At 35.0% G+C, this 22,298-nt stretch overlaps 1 protein-coding gene across 1 annotated transcript in view; it reads right to left on the bottom strand.

The window, feature by feature from the left end:
* Positions 1-1,904: 1,904 nt before the first annotated feature.
* Positions 1,905-22,298, bottom strand: part of LOC145284758 (uncharacterized) — a 97,498-nt gene continuing 77,104 nt past the window's right edge. The window contains exons 11-12 of the mRNA XM_080133723.1: positions 17,367-21,248; positions 1,905-3,006 (exon numbers count right to left, since the gene is read on the bottom strand). Of these exons, the coding sequence (XP_079989849.1) occupies positions 2,782-3,006; positions 17,367-21,248 (4,107 nt within the window). The 3' untranslated portion in view covers positions 1,905-2,781. The remainder of the gene's footprint in view (positions 3,007-17,366; positions 21,249-22,298) is intronic.

The following is a 22,298-nucleotide window of genomic DNA, read 5'->3' on the forward strand; positions in this document are numbered from 1 at the left end:
AAAAACATGATTAATATATATCTACTATTATATAAAAGTCACTTTGTGTGTGTGTGAGTTCTTTCCTTATAGGTTCCGAAATAACTGAGCCTATCTTTTGCAAATTTTACGCAAAGCTAATTTATATCTGGCAGTGTTCTTAGATATGTTTTTATTCATCCAATAAATATTGAAAATCGAAAAAATCCAATCTGAAAAATAGTCTTTCTCTCTTATAGATAAAAAGAATGATTTTTACGTTAAACCGGCAAGGGAGATAATAACATTTCATCAAATGATTTCTTCAAATAATAAAATTTCATCAAATAATTTCTTCTTAAAAAACATTTATTATAGTCTGGCGATATAGCTTAGTGGTAGAGAATTCGACTTACAGATTGAATGAAGGTGTACATCACCATTTTCTTTTATCTTTTTCTTGCTAATTAGTTCAATTTACAATAAAAGGGGTGCTCAGTAGGTGAGTAAATTAGGAAAATATATATGGCAATTAAGCTACATAGAATTTTCCACGTTTCATCCTCATGAGGATTGGTTAGGCTATTGCATGGAATTGATGTTACCGCATGTTTATATATATATATATATATATATATATATATATATACTATATATATATACATAGTGTTACATTTGCTAGTTAGCCCATTGGCTTCTTTGTTATTCCCACTCACATTTTCAGCAGCCAATGGTCATGCATTTATCAGACAAAGGTTGACTTGATTTTTAACTCATCTCTTTCTTTGTTTATCTTTGGATGGAGTGGTCCTCTTTCTTTGTGTATTGAAAAGCGATCTTGTTTTAATCTGATGTGCTTAGATATGTCAGCTCATATTTTCCCTTTCTATTAGTTATATATATATATATATATATAAGTTTGGTGGTTAAATTTTAAATTCTGAAAAAACAACATATAGACTCATATATTCGAATTAAGAATTTATTGTTTGACAAAAGGAATATATAGAAGGGTTATGTTAATTTCCTTAATCCGTGGATTTTCAATAATGGCTCATATCATCAGAGGAAATGAAATGCGGTATATTCCTTTTGTCAAACAATAAATTCTTAATTCGAATATATGTGTCTATATGTTGTTTTTTCAGAATTTAAAGTTTAAGCACCAAACTTATATATTGCTCTATTCTTAAATATTGAGCTTTTCCTTTTTGGCTAGGATCACCTTGAAAGTATTACTTCAAGTAATATCTATCAGGATTTTTCATCTGAATTCTATCAGTGTCTTATCTCGCTTATATATATATATATATATATATATATATATATATATATATATATATATATATATATATATTACGAGTATTTTATAAAATCTGTGATACTTACATGTATGTATGATGCATCAAGATTTCAGCTAATCCAGTTCAGGTCACTACAGAGGATGAGGACATATTTCGGCCATAACAAATCATCAACCAGAATTTAAGTTTTTCATCTCAGTAACAAGTCGTACTCTCCACGGGGCCCAGTTGCTTTTACCTCATTAGAAGAAAGGCAGCATTCTCTATCCATGTTTCTGCTTTGTGGTACAGCTGACCAGAGATAGTGATGATGTTTCATACTCAAGTTGAAATTCATCTTGGACAAAATGTCATACATACACAACATCTTTTGTCTTTTTACATGACTTGTTGCATTTTTCTATTTTTTTCCAATAAATTTGATTTGATGCATATCAATCTTTTTGTTTCCACTATCATCACTACTTTGTGACTTCATCTTCTGCTAAATTGTCATGAAAATGTGATAAAGGTTCCGCCCTAACTTCAACCCCATCTAAATCCAAAATTAAAAAGATTAATTAAACTTTCTTACAAACCAAAATATTTTTTTTGTATCAGAAGGAGATTTTATCTTTTTATGAAAAATTAAAAAATGTGTTGTTCAGTTCAGTCACTTTTATTGCAAATAATTTTTGTGCAGATTTAAAAAAAAAAATTTTTAATAAAAGAAAAAAGTCATATTACAGGAAAAGTTGAGTTCAGACACCGGTTAATTTGATTATAAGAGTATTTCCACTCTCGGATTTTCTGGCCAAATTCTAAGTTGAAGTTTTCAAAGTAATTATCAAAATGATCAAATATGATTTCAATTCCTATTTAATAGTGTGAGATTTTTTTTTCGTGAAGTCACAACCAATTATGATTTGGTGTAAAACTGGTATAATGAATGCTGGCATGGACTATGGAAACAGCTGAGTTCAAGTTCAGTGAAACCCCTTATATTTACTTACCTTTTTCCAAGACAATTCCAGTGCATGTCATCCTCTCCCCACATTTATGGCTCAGCACTCCTTATAACAATAACGGATGTTAATCTTTCAAAACTCTGACATGTGCGGCAGAGAAACACATTTTTGATCTGTGCATCTCTCCCTCTTTGTTAACCAATCGTTTATCAGGAATGAGCTGTATCTACATCATATCATCATCAGCAGCCAAACAAGTTGTATAAAAAGTGTGCAAAAGATATAACATACATCAGCTAAAATAGCAATTTGTATTTTATGAAATATTTACAATAAATTGTTTCCAATACACAAATTGTGTGTTCAGCATATTTCCAAAATGATAGAAATTCCAAACCAACCAATTAATTACATTAATTTTATTTTTATAAATAAAAATGATTATTGAAATGGAATTCCCAAACAGGTGAAAGAATTGGTGGCAAGATAAAACGGCAACCCATATATGTGTGAACTGCTTCCAATTTTTGGGATGAAAATTGTTTACTTTTAACCAGCAATCGTCTTATTTTTCACGTGTCTTTGCCTTTGTGCACTTTAAAGATGCACACATTGTTTTCCTGTGTGCAGACTGCAAGATGTGTCGAATTTGGTGTAAATAGCAAATTGACTGCCTGTGATCGAAGTTGAATACTGAAAAGCTCTTGGTTATTATCAGCTGACCAAAGTTTAAGGAAATTATTGACACAGGAAGATGAAACCCACTTGTTGTCTGGGGACACAGCAATCTGACAAATCTGAAGAGATAAAACATGTGTTAGAAGCAACAATAGAAGTGAATGTTGTTTTTGTGTATTGACTCTTGATTGGTCAAATTAACAGTTTATTTCAACCAATCACAGCATAAGAGATATTCACTACCAAATCTTACGTATAGCATAAAAATCTAAAAAGTGTTTTTTTCTCTTTTCTTTCACAGACAACATACATATACACATTACAACCTTGGCCAGGCCTTTTTGAGACAAAAGACCCTCAGCAAGTAGCTTATTTAGGTTGATGCAAAAATAATGTCGTTTTTTTACATTCAACTTCAAAAGATCATAACTCCTTTCATAATAAACTTTATTAATCGAAATAAGAATCATTAGAATCGACACATTTTTGCCAACGAGAAACAAGTTTATTGATCCCATTAGCATAGAAATCCGGAGTTCTGGAAGCGATGAAGTCATCGGAGACCGATTTAAAATCATTTTGACTTTTGAAGCATTTTTCGCACAGGAAGTTGTGACGATGCTTGAAAAAGTAATAATCGGTGGGTGAGAGGTTTAGTGAATATGGTGGATGAGACAGAGTCTTCTAGCCCAATTCGTTCAGCTTCTGCTGGGTCAATTGAGTAACATGGGGGCGAACGTTGTCATGGAGGAAAATTGGTCCTCTTGTATTTTGTCAATTTGTTGGTAGTACTCCACCATAATCGTTTCGCCTGGATTCAAGAAGCTGTGATCGCTGAGACTAGCAACAGACCACCAAACAGTCACCATAATCTTTTTTGGTGCAATTTCAGTTTTGGGAAGTGTTGTGGAGATTGTCCATCATCCAACCACTATGCCAAACGTCACCGGTTGTCGTAGAAGATCCACTTCCCATAACACGTGACAATCTGCTCGAGAAATAGGTAATTTTTGTTGCACAGAGGAATGAAGAAGACACCTCAAAACGACAATTTTTTGATTATCATTCAATTCATGCAGCACCCATTTATTCAACTTTTTTGACTTCCCTATTTGCTTTAAATGGAGAATGACTGTTGAGTGGTCAACCTTGAGTTCAACAGCAACTTCTCATGTGGTTTTGCGAGGATCGGCTTCAATTAAGGTTTTCAAATGTTTGTTATCGACCACAGTTGGCCGGCCATGACCGTCTTCATCTTCAGGACTCTTGTCACCATTGCGAAATTTCTTGAATCACCGTTGTGCCACATGTTTGTTAATGGTTCCGGGGCTAAATGCATCATTGATATTACAAGCTATCTTGGCAGCTTTTCGGCCTAGTTTGAATTAGAACAAGAAAATCGTACAGATTTGAATTTTGCCCATTCTGTCGAAAAGCCTGCAATAAAATGAATGATGAGGTTGAGGACGGTAATGAAAAACTCGATTCGATAGAGCGAAAAAAGCGCTTCAAAATGATATATAACATGGCTATATATGTATCAATGAATTAATTCAGGAATCATATATAAAAGTAACATAAGAAAACGATATTGTTCTTGCACCAACTTAATATAAAAAGAGACTTTTACAAATTACTAAACATAGCGACAGCATATAATACTGTTAAACGATTACATATACACAACTTCCTACACAATCTTTTACTAACAAAACTGAGACATGCTTATATACACATACCTTTATAATGCTTATCCAATTTATGCCTATGTAAATCGATGCAACACTAGCAAAAACAAACATGACTCCTTAATTTTCCCTTACAGGCAAACACTTTTCTTCATCCAGAATGTTCTTAGACTATTTGAGCTCTGAATCATTTCCAACAATTCATTTTACATCGTTTGAAGTTGGCAATAAAAAAATAATTATTTTGTATGTATAGACTTTGTCATTCTTTCATTTTATAATGCCCTATGTTTAACAATGAGCAAAGTTGTTAATTACAGATTATTAACTTCATCTATATGTAACATAGCGCAAATGCACGTATGTAAGTGCACGAGAAGTGACGTCACTGGTGAGGAGAAAAAGGGCTATAAAATAAGAAAAAGACAAATATCTGATGAGAAATGAAATAACGTTTGAAATCTCGAGAGACGTGGAGGAACGCTCTAGATCACGTGGGTGTAATAACGAGGAAATAAACATCATTGTACAAAACAGAAAGTGAGTTGAAGTTATTTTCTATTCTTTGTCTTGGGCTCCTTTGTGACCCAAACTGCACACAACGTTGCTACGTTGGATTTGAAGACGACCATATTATAATCAGTTGGAAAGTGAGTTGAAGTTATTTTCTATTCTTTGTCTTGGGCTCCTTTGTGACCAAAACTGCACACAACGTATGTGTGCAGTTTTGGTCACAAAGGAGCCCAAGACAAAGAATAGAAAATAACCTCAACTCACTTTCTGTTTTGGTCAGCAGACAACGTTACAGAAGATTCTTTTGTCGCCGTATAGACCAGAGCTTTTTTTTACAAAAAAGGGTAAAAATAAAACAGGTTATCACATAAAAGAAAGAAGAAAGAACTGACCGAATAGAGAGGAACTTGAAAAAAAAACAAAAAAAAAAACCGGCTGTAATTTTTTTTCTCTTTTCTTTCACCATCGAATTTTTTCCCTGTTCTCTCGGTCATATTAGTTGCTGAAGCGTGTTTTGTGGGGACATCGGATTAACGGAATGTTATCTTTGATGTTAGATAGGGGTTCTATCATTATTATTCAGTTATTTAATATTATAGCTTATCTGCTAACGAAACAAGTAGTTTGTTAGAGTTTAAGTAAAGAGTTTGAATTAAGCATTTTGAACGCATTTATATTCTTGTAATGTGGTATTCGAGCCCTGTTAAAGGATCGATTCTTGTCTGAGAATACTGTTTCCAGTTTTATTTTACGATTACTTAAGTTTTAAAATTTAGAAAAAGCAAAAATAAAAAAACTTGGCTGGAGGTTTTACAAGACTAGAATAAATATTTAACCTCTTGTAACATGAAAGAAATGTATTTAATAAGAACATAAAAAAACAATCTCTGACTTTCCATTGCAACAATTTTTGGTCTTTTTTTTTTTTTTACAAAGGAGTCACCACTTATCAAGGTCCAGAGGCCACTTGAGGATAAAGGTTAATAAGTGTATAGTGGTCAATAGGACAATGACATATTAATTGTTAGTAGTGGAAATTTTGTAAATTGGATTACTTAAGGGGAACGGCTCAAGAACTTGCTACGTTGGATTTGAAGACGACCATTTTATAATCAGTTGGAAAGCAAGCAAATGGAAGAGAGTTCCACAGGTGTGCAGTTCTAAGAATCTACGTTTAGGTTTAGGCACGGATAAAGAGTGGGGGGAAATTATTGATAGTGTTTTCAGCCAGACGAGTGTTTCTTGTGAAAGTTTGGAGAGGGGGGATCAAAGATTGAAGCTCAGACGAATACTTGCCATGAAAATAACGATAAAGCAGACAGGCTCGCAACGTCTCTTCTCTGAGAAGGGGGTTGCAGGGAAAAGAAAAGGACATCCTCCACTAGGCTACGAAGTCTATTTTGAACTCTGTTAAGGCAGGATAAGTCTTTCTAGCAGCTCCTGCCCAGATGTGGCAACAGTACTACATCCTTGAACGTACCTGGCTCTTATACTCTTATATAGGTATGGAATTGCATCAGCAGTGAGATATCTATGGGATTGATAGAAGACTCCCACTATTTTCCCAGCGACCTTGGCAACAGATTTGATGCATGTGTTCCATTTCATATCAGGAGTAATGGTCAAGCCCAGGAGCTTGTCAAAACATCAAACTTCCCAAGATGAGGGCCATTCATTTCAATTGATGACAGATGGGGATGAGAGCGTTGATGATGTACCACATACTCAAGATCAGAAGAGAGAGAATCAGAGAACTTGGTCATTTACAGTCTTTGATGTACTGCCATAGATGGTAGTGTCGTCAGCATAAATGTCTACAAATGATTTAAGGATATGATTTGGAAGTTCATTGATGTAGATTGGGAAGAGAGTTGGGCCCAGGATGTACCTCTGATGGACTCCAACATTAATACTGAGAGCTTCTGATTTCTGCCCATCAACTACTACTCTTATGCACCTATCAGAGAAAAATGATTCAATAATTGAGAAGACATTTCCAGCTATATCATAGCAGGAGATCTTGTGAAGTAGACCTTTATGCCATACTTTATCATCTGATATGTCAAGAGTAACTACCCAAGAAAGGAAGCCTTCATCAAGAGATTCGCTAATCCTATGAAATATAACTGTATGCACATCTGCCAAACGGAAACCATATTGTATGTCACTAAAAAGTTTATTTTCGCTGAGGTGGTTGATTACTTCTATATTTAACACAGATTCCAGCAACTTACTCATGACGCACAGGAGACTCATAGGTCTGTACATAGAGGGAGATGACCGATCACCTGAATTTTTAAATATAGGGCATACTGACAAGGTTTTCCAGGGTGTTGGGAAGCAATTCTCCTTAAGACAATGCTTAAACAGCTTTGTAAGTATGGGAGCTAGTTCTGGTTGAAGCTTTTTTAGGACTATAATAGGAATGCTGTCAGGGCCAGTTGCTTTACTGGAATCAAGAATTTGATTAGCTTGACAACATCACGCACATATTTGTATGTCGCATAGAGTGTTTTCTGATACAGGGTGAAATACTGGGGGTTGGCGGCCTTGATCACATAGATTAGAATTAGCTGTAAAGTTCTTGGCAAAAAGTTTGGCTTTATCTGATGCTGACGAGATTACCTCGGGTCTATTGATGAGGGTTGAGACAGAGCACATGCTTTTGTTCAGGATTCTGTTTACTATTTACCGAAATTGGTGGGAACCAAACCGCTACTCAGCTACTTTGGACTTGACGGACTGAGCATACAGCTCTCTTGTGTTCTTTATTACTATTTTACAGTGGTTGCTGGCAGTCCTGAAAGTGGCTTTAGTCTCAGTACATCTATTACGTTGGAAACAATGGAAAAAGTGATTTCTGTGCACAATGGCAGTAGCACATTCTGGAGAGAACCACGGCTAGCTGTTAGGTTTTTGCTGGAATATTTTCAAGGGAATGAAACGGTCTATACCTACAATTAACCATTCCGTCAGGTCTAATACTATAGAGAACACATCTTTCTTAAACATGGAATGCAAAGGTAGATCTGATATAAATGTATGGAAGCTATCCCAGTCAGCCATAGAGTATCGATACACCATACGATGGAGAGGTACGTCTGAGGACTTATTACATTTCGTTTTATCTTAACTGATACAAGCAAGTGGTCGGAAGATCCCAGTGGCCATCAGTGTCGGACACACGGGTGGGTTTGTGAACAATCTGAGTGAGGTCATAAGCAATAGAGAAATCATGACAGAACCTCCCTCATCATCTATCTTGTTTGAGTGGGTTAACTATTCCACATTATGAACATTGAAGTCTCCACAGACGTGAATATTAGCCGAAGGATAAGCAGACAAGATGTGGTCAATTTTCTCAGATAGTAACTCCGCCATTGTGGAGGCAATAGAAAGCAAATATGAATGCAGTAGCAAGTGCAACCTGGAAACACATATAAGGTAATTTAGGATCTTCTCATGAAAAGCCATCTTTAATGCAGACACATATTCCATGCCCATGGCGATCTTGAGGCGGGGGTCAGATTTGGAAGTTAAGTTAGAGTATCCTTTAACTATGAACTCATCTAAGTTTCGCTTAGGAATGATAGGTTTGGTTTAGTCATCCGGCCATTGTGAAAAAAAGGCTTGTTGAATATCATGAGTGCAAATAAGACATATTGTTTTGTTTTTAGATTTTTTAAATAAAAATTGAAAAAAAAAAAGAAGATGCCTTAAATTCTTAGCAAGAAGTGACTTATAAATAATTGTTTTTATTTGTAAGTTTTGAACCTTGCCTGGTGCTTTTAGTTTTAGGTATTTTGTTACTAATACTTAACACAAAAGTATTAATATTTAATATTTAAAGCCCTCTTTAGTTTTAGAACTAATAACAAACAATATTGTTCGGCATTCAAGTAAGACACGTGCTATAAACGGAATATTATCCATTGATCCTAAAAATTGAAAAGTTGCATTGCTGCTGTGATATAAAGAAAATTCCAAATTAAAATTTTTTATTAAACCAGTGCCGCATCACCTCCCCCATCTTCAACAAGCTTATTTTTGTAAGAAATAGAGGATGTGGATTATGGCAAATTGACTTTGTAGACAGTCTGAATTTTGTTGACAGAATTCAGACAATGAATCAAATTTCCTAGGTATGGAACGTAACCTAGCCATCAGAAGTTAGTGACTGGACTTTTGATGGGCCGGTTTACGAACAAAGAAGCTTAGAAAATAGCAGAAATAAGATTAATAAGTAAATAAAAAGAATACTCATAGGATTGCCGAAGATAAATAATAAAGGTTAATACCAGTACCGCGAAGTAATATTGGAATGTGAAAAACAAGGGAAAATGCAATAATTGTTGCATAAAATGTTGATATCTGATTAAGCTTGAGGCATAGATAATGCATTTGGCGCTTTGAGCCAGGTATCAACCGTAATTATCTCGTATAATCTCGCCAATATTGGGCTGAGCAGTCAAAAGACAAAATGGGATATAATTGTCTTAAGTAATCTTGTCAAAAGTGACTGAAGAGTTAAGAAAGAAAATGCGTCCGTAAACTAAAGCAAAAGGTTAGATTAACTAGTATTGTTTTGAATAATCTCGCTTAATGGAGCTGGCCAATTAAGACACATAAGTCATAAGTCATAGGACTAAACACGAGGTTATACTAAGTAGTTTAGTCAAAGAATTTTGGAGAGAAATATTAATATGACTGATGTAATAGTTGGAAGAAATTTGAAGGTTCTTTAAGAAAATGAGAAAGAAAAAAAACTTGCACAACGAAAAAGTGACAAACAAATCTGACTATGCAATGAACAGTATAACATATCTGTCATTAAAACTGGCAACAAGCAATAAACTGATTTTATTGCTAAAATAAAACTATCCCGTTTCAGTTTAATGAATTTAAAGACGCAATACTAGCAAACATCAGAGATTATTCAATATTGTATGAATTTAGTTTTGCTTCAATTTGCCTGGCTTTATCACGTATTGTTGACAATTAAAATTTTAATTTTGGACAACAAAATCGAAGCATTTCGGCACTTATTCAGTGAAATGAAAAAAAAACAACTGTATTCTCGCTATTTAAACAGTTAACTGAGTTTTTCCCTTTCAATGTAGTAAAACATTGTCTTTACATATTTAGAGAAATACGTTGGATTTCCTTTTCTTTTTTATAAATTGAAACAAAAAGAAGGAATTTTTGACAAAAAAAAAAAAAATGGTAAAAATGAAAGCGACATTTTATTTGGATTGGTTTGTTCATGTTTTTGTAAACGTGAGGTTTTGTTCTTGCTTTTTTATTTTTCCTCAGAGAAGTGTCTAAATTCTTGTGAAGATTTTTTTCAGCATGTGAAGGAGTATAACATAGATCGGATGCACATATGTAAATGCACGCGAAGTGACATCAGCAAGAGAGGGGAAGGAGTATAAAAAAGAGATATTGTTAAAAGTCTCGTGAGAGATGTGGAAAACATTCTAGATCAGGTGGGTGACACCACGACTAAAATTGTACAAAACGAAAAGCGAGTCAGAGTTCTTTCCTCCTTTGCAACTGAAACTGCACACAATGTGTGTTGGCCTGCAGACAATGCTACATACAGAAGTCTAGTTAACAAACAAAAATAATTATCAACGTAAGTAGGTTATGATAACGCATAAATGGTCTTTGCAAATATAAAACTTTTTAGAATATAATACTTATAAGCTTCGTCTGTAGTGTTGTAGATAATGATAACCAAAGAAATATATTATCTTCTAAATGTAATCCTTAACTTAAATTACTTCTCTTATGCAAAAAGTTTTGTTTCTATATTTGGTAAATATTATTATTTTGAATTTTTGTAAAAAATAATACACAAAAGTATACAATCAATAAAAACTTAGAAATACATTTTTTCTCCAAAACTTCAAATCTTCAACCCCATAATTTATTAAAACATAGATATAAAACATAGCGTGCATTATTTGAAAATGAATAATAAAAAAATGAATTAGAAAATTTTATGTGCATATAAAGTTATCTTGTGAGATTTTAAAAGTTAAAACTAAATAGCATTTAAGCTGACATGTCAAACTTTGATTTTGACTAGCCAATTTTCATTTTTGTTGCTGTACCATGTTGTTTGTGTTATAAAAATGTATTTAACTATTGTTCATAAAAAGAATATGTAGTATCACCAAGTATATACTGGTATAGAAATATTTTTCAATTATGACCAGAAAATCAAAACCAGCTAAAGGAATGAATAGATGATATGTTAATAGAAGAATATAAAAACAGTTGTCTTCCTTAAAAACTAAAATAACTACCCTGTATCCTTGGCAACGCCAGGTAAGTATAATTAGATTTTATTGGTATACGTTTGTTTCTGCTTTTCTCAAACAAACACATACTTATGATATAAAAAGTATGCAAAAAATATTGATAAGTTTTTTTTATTGAGAAGGGCTTCATCACCCCCTCGAAAATTTCATGCAGCCAACTGGAAAAGCTACAAATCAATTCAATATTCATTTATTTTTTGTTTAATATTTCTACTTTAATTCTCAAAGGGTTGTTTTAAGGGAAAATATCTGCATTAAATCTTTTATTATAAAAAATATAACACTAATTTATATTTTTTCCAGTTGGCCACTTCAAAAATAATGAAAATATTAATTTAGTTAGTTTTAATATTGTTGAAAACAACAAGCATCAAACGGATGCAATGAATGAATATGAAATATTAGTACGCATTTTGTTTTATTTTTTGTTTAACTGCTAATCTATACACACAAACACAAAGCCAGATATAGCGTAGCAAAAGTGTTTATTTTGTTATTTTAATCATAGATATATGCATAACTTTTAACTATATCGTGATGCTCGTAAACTGTACGGATGCTCAAAGATGTAGGAATCATTCACATTTCTTTTTACATCAAAACTTATTTAATTGGAAACTGGAAACTCTCAAATGCTTAATGTTCCCCAATCAAGTGAAAGGGTGATACGTGATCTTTATATAGGATAAATATGCGAATCACTTCCGAAGGTAGCACTGATCCTCCCAGGTATTAACTCTTCTATTTTGGCACTGATCCTCCCAGGTATTAACTCTTCTATTTTGGAGGGTGTCATGACATGAGTTATCGTTCTTTAGACAAGAGTTACTAACCTTGAATAAAGTGGGTTTGCATGCTTTTCGTATGCATTCCTTGTGAGCTACACACGCCCTTGTGTTGTCTCTCATTACTTTACTAACCCAAACTTTAACATGGTGGCAGCAGTAAAAAAAATGAACACGGAATGTTGCGGTGGACATGAACAGATAACAGTCATAAAGGACACCATGTTGAAAATTCGGTGAATAAAGCCATAAATTATCTGTTCTCTCTTTTCACAACTTTGTGTTGTCCAAAACAATAATAACGATGCTGTTGAACCACTCATATGCTGAGAAACGTCAAATTTCCCTCAAATTTTTCAAACAACAGTGTGAGTTGTACTTCTCTGTGAAAAGCATTCCTAAAGACAGGCAAGTCAATCATATCTTTATATTACCTGGAAAGGGTGATTTAAGGTGGTATAACTCGTGGTCATTTGAAAACGAAACTGATAGGCGTAATTCAGCGGCAATTTGGAAGAAGTTTTGAGAACAAATAGAGGCACAAGCGAACTTTTGAAGTGCATGCTTCTACTTGCAAAATTATGTGCAGCAAAAAACTGGGAACATTGATGATTTTCTAGTGAGATGCAAGCTGCCGGTGCAAAAATGCAAGTTCAGAGACGTGCATGAGACGGAAGACCAAATAACCAACCAGATCATTGCAGGAACAAAATACCCGGAATTACAAAAAATAGCTGGTTAGCAAAACCGAGGCAATGCCTATGTTTTCAATTTATGTACGTGTTTTGAGACCTCAGTGAGGTATATTAGACGAAGGGGCGAACTAGAAGGGAAACATGACAGCCAAATAAATGCAATAAAGTACAAACCAATGAACAAGTGCACACATGATAAATATGGACATATCCATTAAAATGGAAACTGCTTGGCTTGAGGCAGCACATATTCATCCTGTGGTCTGAAGAACCATTGGGTTAAGATGTTCCACAGTAAAAAAAGTAAAAAGGTGTCCTGACAGGCAACCACAGATGAACAGGTCTATCAAGAAAAAAGACTTCACATCAATACAGCACACTTATAAACACTAAAAGAACTCTATTAATGTTCAGAATCAGATAAATGACGACTTTGAGAAAACGTCCTTTTATTCAATTAAAAAAAATTAAAAAGAGCACTCGGTCAGAGGCATTTGAATGGATGTAAAGGAATGCATGAATTGAAAATTAAGGTGGAGGAAATATACTCCTCTTATCCACATTCCAGTAAATGTTTACGGAATGTGTAAACCAAAATGGATAACCATGTGCTGGTGTGATGCAAAAAGAAACTGCAGTTCTGATGGCTTACAGTGGATTCAGCATCCCACAACATGGCCCATACAAGTTCACTGCGCATACAAGAGGGAATGGAGGTGCATTAAGCTCTCTGTAGACCCACTATACTAGAACTACCCTCCCTCCAGGACTTGAAGCTAGTTACACTACACTGTTCCATCCAAAGAACAACGTGTGTCAATTATGCAGTAGGTACTCCAGTTGCTCTTTCAATTGATACCCCAATCAATTCTATGAAAGAGCTGATGGAAGCATATTCAAACCAATTTGGTTGGGTTGGTAACTTGGTGGGAGAATACTACATTGTATTTAAACCAAATAACGATCCGATAGTTCATGCACCCAGGAAATGCCCCATCCACATGAGGGACAAAATAGAAACAGAACTGAATGAAATGCTATCACAGGAAATAATCCACAAGGGTGATGTGCCAACAGACTGGGTTAACTGGCTTGTGCATGCGTGCAAGAACAATGGCAAACTCTGCCTACAACGACACCATGCATTGCCACCACAAGACACCAACAATGGAGGGACTCTCACACAAATTATCTGGTGCTAAATTCTGTTCTTGCCAAGTTAGATAGAGAGTCACAGTTGTTGACTATCTCCAACTCTCCTTTCAGAAGATATTATTTCCAAAGAATGTTCTTTGGTTTAGTTATGTACGAAGGCATTTTTCAACAGAAGGTGGGCATGAAAATAGAAAAACGTACGGGAAATTTAACGTTGATCGATGACATAATTGTCTTTAGATAAAGCACTAAGCAACATGACTACAATCTACGAATGTTGATGGAGACAGCACAGACTGCAGGTTTCACATTTAACAGTAACAACCAGAAAGAAGTCAAATTCTTTGATGCTATCTTCAATAAAAATAGGATACACCCAGATCCCCCAAAAGTGGAGGAAATAAAACCACTCCTCAGGTCAACTAACATAACAGAGCCACAAAAGATATTAGAAATCATTGCCTATATGGCACCTTTCATTTCTAGACTTTCAGACCTCACAGCAAACCTCAGAAAACTCCTGTAGAAGGAGGCTTACTATGAGTGGAGCAATAGTTTTGCTGCAAAAGATAAAGGATTTGATATTCAAGGAAATGCTACTCTGTTATTATGACTCTTCTAAAACGTCCATAATGCAAATTGATGCCTCATGCAAACTCATAGCCTTTGCTTTATAATTCCTGACCCAAACCGAACAACTCCATGAAAAAACTGATGGAAGCAGTATCAAAGTATTGTAAGCAAATATCTTAGAGGTAGTATTCAGATCAACACTGCTGATGTGCAAACACTGTTACGTAAGCTAGAAAAGTCTGCAAATGACATAAATGCGGATAAGACAAAGTTTATGACTTTCAATGTGAAGGGAGAGATCAGGGCTTTGGTTGGATCAACACTGAAAGAAGTTGCTGAGTTTACGTATCTGGGCAGCAACACAGAGAGAGATATCAGGATTCGCATCTCAAAAGCATGGACCGCATTGGATAGCTATATTCAGTATGGACTTCGAGACTGGCTGACAAACTGAAAAGGCAGTTCTTCAGGGCAGTGGTAGAGTCTGTCCTTGTTTACGGTGCTACAACTTGGAAACTCACCAAAAGATTGGAAAGAAAACTAGACGGCACATACACCCGTATGCTAAGAACAATATTAAATATATCTTGGCAAAATCATCCCACGAAGCAGCAACTTTATGGCAATCTACCTGCCATATCTAATACCATCAGAGAAAGACGCCTACAATTTGCCAGTCATTGCCTGAGGAGCAAGCATGAATTGGTGAATGATGTATTGCTATGGACTCCACGACACGGACGCGCAAGCAGAGGACGACCTAGATCCACGTACATCCAACAAATAGCACATGACGCCAACTGTGAACCTGAAGATCTGAGCCAACTGATGAAAGATAGGAAACTCTGGAGAGGTAGAGTCACATTGGTCCGGGCAAGGAGCCCATGATGATGATGATGATGAGTATTCAGATGTGAATAATTTCGCACATACATTTACGACCGCTCATTTGAAGTTGGAAGTGGCCACAAGCCTTTGGAAATGATCTGTCACAAGGACTTAATTGCTGCACCTCCATGACTTCAACAAATAATATTAAAACTCCAGGAATATGATATGATCATCAAATATCATCCAGGCAAGGAGATGCTACTGGCAGATGAATTATCCAGACTCCCCAACAAAAAAAAAAATAAAACAAAGAAGTCATTGATTTGACATTAAAATAAACTTCGTACAATTCTCTGTTGAGAAATTAACATAGATTTGTCAAGCGATGAATACTGACATAGCGCTGTGGACTGTGACATGAAGTATTGGAAAAATACATTATAGTCACTAGGGAAGCAATAAATGCAAGTTCAGGGCAAAAACCTATGTTTTCTGGAATGACATAAATAACAACATTGACAAAGTAATACAGCAATGCACCATATGTAAAGAACACCAGAAATGTCAAACTGCCGAATCCCTCATGCCACATGAGATACCAGTATGACCATGGAAAGTCGTAGCCACTGATATCTTCAATTTGAACAGGCACAACTACCTCACTGCGAATTACTATTCAAAATACCCTTTCATTTGTAAACTAAAGGAATTTTCCAGTAAGGAAGTTATCAGTCTGACCAAGCAAATCTTTGCTAAGCAAGGAGTCCCAGAAAGGAGTATTAGTGACAATGGGGCACATTTCAGCTCTTAGCATTTCAGAGAATTTGCCACAGAATAGGATTTTGAGCACATCACCTCTTCTCCAAGATCTGCCCAATCAAATGGCATGGCAGAACGGTGCATATAGACCATCAAGGCAGTTATGAAGAAAGACGTAATAGAGATGAGTTTACTATATCTCTTATATCCCAATTGATCATGTCATCCTATCTCCGGTGGAACTACTATTCAATCGTAATATGGTTAGCAATTTTCCCAACTAAATGCTTCAACAATAATAACTGGAAAGAGGAAATTCAGGATCGCCTACTCCATAGACAATTCTTGTAGAGAAGGCAGCATGATCAACATGCAAAGGACCTCACAGACACTTGGTACAGAACAACTGGTACTACAAGACGAAGATACAAGAAAATGGACTCCAGCAGACAAGTCTGCACTGAATCACAATCCTACATTGTTGAAACTACAACAGGACAGGTTCTTTGCAGAAACTGCAGGCATCTCAAGAAAGATGTCAGCAATGCCGATAAAACACATACATTTCTATATAAAACACCCACCACACACACCAGCATTAACACCACATCTGAACTAACCCACAAAGCTTCAAATGAAAATCAGTTCAGTATTAACACCAACCGGAACAACTACTAGGTCAGGTGGGATCATAAAACCTTCCCTAAAATATGACTTATAGGAAAGTTATATATGGTAACTTTCATTAGTGAACTCTACATAACCAATTCTTCTAGCAAAAGAGGGATGTCATGACATGAGTTATCGTTTCTTGGACATGAGTTACTTGCCCTTGAATAAAGCAGCTTTGCATGCTTTTTGTATGTGTTCCTTGTAAGCTACATATACTCTTTTGTTACTTTACTAACCCAAACTTCAACAAAGGGGCATTGTAGTATCTGCTCTATTGTCACGATACCATCTTCCTATGCATTACCTTCTTCTTTGAGGAGCAGTGTAGTATATATTTGTAACATCATCTTCTCAGCTATTCGTTTTGGGGCCATTGTAAGTAGTTTTTGTTCATTATGATACCTTGTTACCCTAGTAAAAATAATGATGAAAAATAAAAAAAAGATGGTGAATAGTGGAATTAAAAAGAGAAACGGACTTACTGCTGCTTCATGCTTTGTATCTGGTGCTTTCATCTGGATTGGCATACCATTATCCGTTCGGTAAATGAACACATATCCATCCTCTGATCCAATAACAATAAATTTGTGATTTGGTGAACGTACCATGACGGTGCTTGTTCCAGTACAGTTCTTTGTCCAATCTGCACGCATAAACTTTGCTTTTCGATACACTGTTTTTGTGATAGCTTGGTCACACTTACCAGTTGGAATGTCCCACAATAGAACATACCCCCTGGCAGCTATCATGATCAAATTGTTTTGAAGAAGGCATAATGTCTGGCCGAGAGTAGGGATGTCAGTCAGTTGTCGATAACACTGTTGCAAAACTCCTGTTTGGCAGTCAATTTTAATTGCAGCAAATCTATATGGGTGTGGTTGTGGATGGAACTGACCTTTATTCTTCCACGACGATTCGATCTCTTTGTAGTCTGAATTTGTAATTCCACACTTAAAAACAAGGTACGACGATAAATCAGTAAGGTATACCTCCAAACTGGTGAACTCAAATTGTTTGATGATAGGAATAACCATTAAAACTTTCTTTTGGTAAATGTTGGTGATTGCTATGCCCATATAATCGGTGTAGTCGTTGATTGTGTAGAGAAGAGCATCGTTTGCATCTTTCTGCACAGTCATTGCTAGAATATACATGCCGCGAAAGTTCATAACACAGTCGAAGTTCACAGCGTTATAGATCTCAAGCATACCAAGAGATTTTTCATAGGCTATAATGTATTTATCATCCAGTAAATGAAGCTGCTGTGGACGAACAGCAATAGTGCTACTTTTTAGAAGGGAACCATTAATGTCCCAGACTTTGATGTACTTCTGCTGCGAACCGGTCATTAGTGTAGCACCATCACTTAAAAAAGCAAAGCTGATTATACTATCTTCTGGTAAGTTCTCTTTAGTAATGTTTTGCTCATTTTTTAAGGGATTTTCTTGGGGGAAATCCCAAAGTTTGAGAGTGGCATTAGAATCGATTGTAGCAACAAAGTCGGTATTAATTGTAACTGAAGTTAAAGCTGATTGGTTCGTATCTAATGTTTGCATAAGTGTCTTCTTTACATAATTATAAAGAAGTAGACGTCCATTTTGTTCACCGATGAAAATAATATTAGTGTTCCAATTCACCGTAAAGCAACAGATTTTATAGTCGCAAATACTGACCACGTTAAAAAGTGAAAAGTTTAAAGGACTCAAAATGTGAATATTTTCAGTGTTTTCAAGAATCGCCACTAAAGCTTGGTGCGGATGTACCTGCAAGTTCAGCAATTGTTGTTTAACTTTCAATTTCTCTAAAATCTCTAGTGTTTCCAATCGAAGCGAAATAAGTTCGGCACCAACCTGCACGACAATAATGTCATTATCATTACATAAGTTTAAACTAATTATAGGCGACGAGAACTTTTTTTTCTGTGTGGAAGGATTACAGCGGTCTATTTTTGTGTAAACAGTCAGATCACCGGTTGAAGAAGAAAGAATAATACTCGGTTTACTGTCGAAGTAACACAGTTTAATGTCGTTAATGTGGCGTGATGAACTGTCAATTTTGAAAGATGAAACTGGTCGAAGTTTTTGGTCTTTTATTGCAAACAACGACAACTGTGAACTATCAAAGACAACAGCTAGATGCGAAGAGTAATTGGGCCAAGAGACTTTCAACGGTCGACCCGAGCAATTTTTCATGGTATCATCGTTTTGCCATCGAATTGTACGCATATTAGTCGTGTCTAAAAACCCAACCCTATCAGTACTCATCACATACACATCCCGCCCGTCTGTCATTGGAAGAAGGGTGCTAAATTCCCGAGCTCCCAGATACGTGAACTGGCAACCCGCTGTCGTATACAAAGCGGCAAATGGTGATGTATGATTTCTTGTTCTTTTCAACAATATAACACCCTCTTTATTAATCAATACTTTCTCGTAACCCTTGAGAAACATGAGAAGGCGTGAACGTACACATTCTCTCTTTTGCCGGAGACAGTTATAAGTTGGAATTAACATCGAAGTTGTTGACGCTTCAACAATTCTTTGCGATTCTTGTCGCAAATTAAATAAACTTGAACCTTCGTTAGTTAAAGGAAGGTTGGCTAAAAATATCACAGCTAATCTCAACTCGGATGTAATTTCTTCGTCAATATATGTTAACAGCTGAAGAACTTCTTCAACTTCGGGATCTGGTTTCTTTGAGACATAGTCTTGCATTTCATTAATCACTTTCTCCTTGGAAAAGGTTATAATCTTTGTAAAAAGAAAATGAATATTACAGAACACCTTTTCTCTTGCATATTTAGTGGGGATTGAATCGCCAGATTTACACAGATGGTAAGTTACACATTCTAATTGCCTCTTGTTGTCTGTGTGCAATTGCTGCGGTGTCACATTGCGATCAGCGTCATAGATAATCCAGTTTCGATGTCTCAGTGTCAGATCCTTCTTTATACTGGTTTCGCAAGTGAAAATCTCAAATAAATCGGCGTGAAGCTCTTCCACATTTTTCGTATATCGACTGTGAGCAGCTTCGATGAATTGTCGATGATACCAATAAAATGTGGTCTTCCCATGAGACAAACGTTCCGTTAAATATTCTTTCAATTCTAAATAAATTCGCGCCCACAAAAGTGGGGGTAGGTTTATTATTTTTCGCGATGGTGGATCATTCTTTTCATACACTGCATTTAATACTTCATTGTTGCATGAAAGAGCATCAATAAGTTCGAGTTCTGTCAGGCCGTTTAAACTAATTGTCACGTATCCAAGAGCATAGTTTACAAGTTTCTTACCGAATTTGCCTTCTAAGTCTGCAAAAAACTGATCGATTGCCGAGGGGATAGAATCTGGAATTCGATCAGAGTCAATCTCAGTATACGATGACCACTTCAATGCTGACTGTAGCAAAATATTTAAGTACAAAGGACTTGATACTTTAGAGAATTTTGATAGCAATTCTCTCTTTTGACTATTTGTGATGCTGCGATTCCTTTGTTGAAGAAATTTGGTAATTATTTCTTCGCCAGTTGCATCCGACATTAAAGGCACTTCAACAAAGCAGTCATGATGTAATACACCCTTCAGTTGACTCATGATCTTCTTATCTGGCAACGTCGACACAATGACATGGACATTAGATGGCAACACGTTTGGCAACCAATCGAAAGCATCGCATTCGGGGAATAGCTGATCAAGGGAATCAAGTAAGATGATTAGCGGCTTCTTTAATTGATTGCCGGCTTGTCGCAGAAACCGTGGAAAATATTTTCTCAGATTGTAAGTATTATCGCATCCCATCGGTTCGATGATTACACCACAGAGATCGGCCACATGCCAGATGACGCTCAATAGCATATCAAATATGTTGCATGTTTCCGGTGACGTTCCGAGAAAACGTATAACAGCTACGTAGCCATCGGGAAACCATGTTACCAGCCGCTTCATCACCATTGCCAATAGAGAAGTCTTTCCAACTCCAGAGTTAGCAAAAATGACCACTGGCTTTCTCAGTTTTCCGTTCTGAAGAATATTTTTCACTCGTGTTAGTGTATTTTCCTGTCCACAGAACAAGGCACATTTCTTTTCACAAAAATGGAGATGATGCAGAATCTCATCGAAAGTACTATGATAGCCTTTCACACGACGCTTGCGTGTGTCGATTGCCTTTTCGATTAGTTGAATGACATGCTCATAAAAATCTTTGCAGAAATTGTTTATATAATCCACGTGTGGTTCATGATACTCACCAAGATCAATGCCACCCGACAACCAAGGGACATTATAGGATGTTTTGCCAACTGGCTGTGATTCAACTTTATTTGTGAAATCTTCTAAAAGACTTTTCGCTTCTTCGTCTATTTGTTTCTATAAAAGAAAGAAATGAAAATATTGATCTAACTCGAAAATGTACGAATATATAAAATTGTTTTTTTTTTAATGTGTTAGACTGTTGATTAATGGAATTTGATATATATATATATATATATATATATATATATATATACATACATATATATATATATATATATATTCTAGATCTAATATATTCATTGTAGATTTCATCTTTACATATGCTTAACTTTAATAATAAAAGGGCAATTTTACCTTAATATCTAACAATAACGCCATATAATATTATTACAACTTCTTTGCAACATAGTTTAATAAAAAATGTTAACAATAACAAATTAGTCAAAAAGTAAAATTAACTTTAATGTAAAATTGTTTCAAATCATTTAATTTTCATGATTAAGAAAAAATATTCATATCAATTACAAAAGTATAAATGTAAATATAGATAAAATAGAACTTTTCTCTTTCTAAACAGAAATTAATACTTTCTAAAATTAATTTAGAACAGTGAAAAATTCTAAATTTCTTTCTTTCCTGAGTAATTCTATCAATAAAAAATAATTTATAGAATAAGAAAACTGTATAATTTTAATTTTTCATAATTTTATAACTTCGGTAACTGAGTTCAGAACTTAAGAAATATTTTAAAAACTAAAAAATGTATCTTTTTTATATTTTATGAAATTTTCGTAAAATATTTTCCAGGATGTAAAATCGTTTTTGAATATTTTAGAGAAAATGTTTGGACGTAGAATTTCGAAAAATCGCGGAACATAATATTGAATATTTTTTCTTTTGTTATTTCATGCAATATTTTTTAAACTGCTCGTTTACGGGACATTAGTGATATACAGTGATTTTGTGGTGGTACACAGAACGATGACAATATTTGATAATCATTGTTGCACATTTTTAAATAATGAGGCAAATTTTGATGTAAAAAAAACATAACAGTGAAATGATTATTTGAATAATGATTTCTATATGACATGTTATAATGGGTGTACTGATTTCGTTTTAATGAATTTATGAATCTTTAAAATTGTACATTTTATACAAGTA

The sequence above is a fragment of the Euprymna scolopes genome, chromosome 9 (assembly GCF_053919585.1).
Source record: "Euprymna scolopes isolate OS-2025 chromosome 9, ASM5391958v1, whole genome shotgun sequence".
NCBI classification, from domain to species: Eukaryota; Metazoa; Mollusca; class Cephalopoda; order Sepiida; family Sepiolidae; genus Euprymna; species Euprymna scolopes.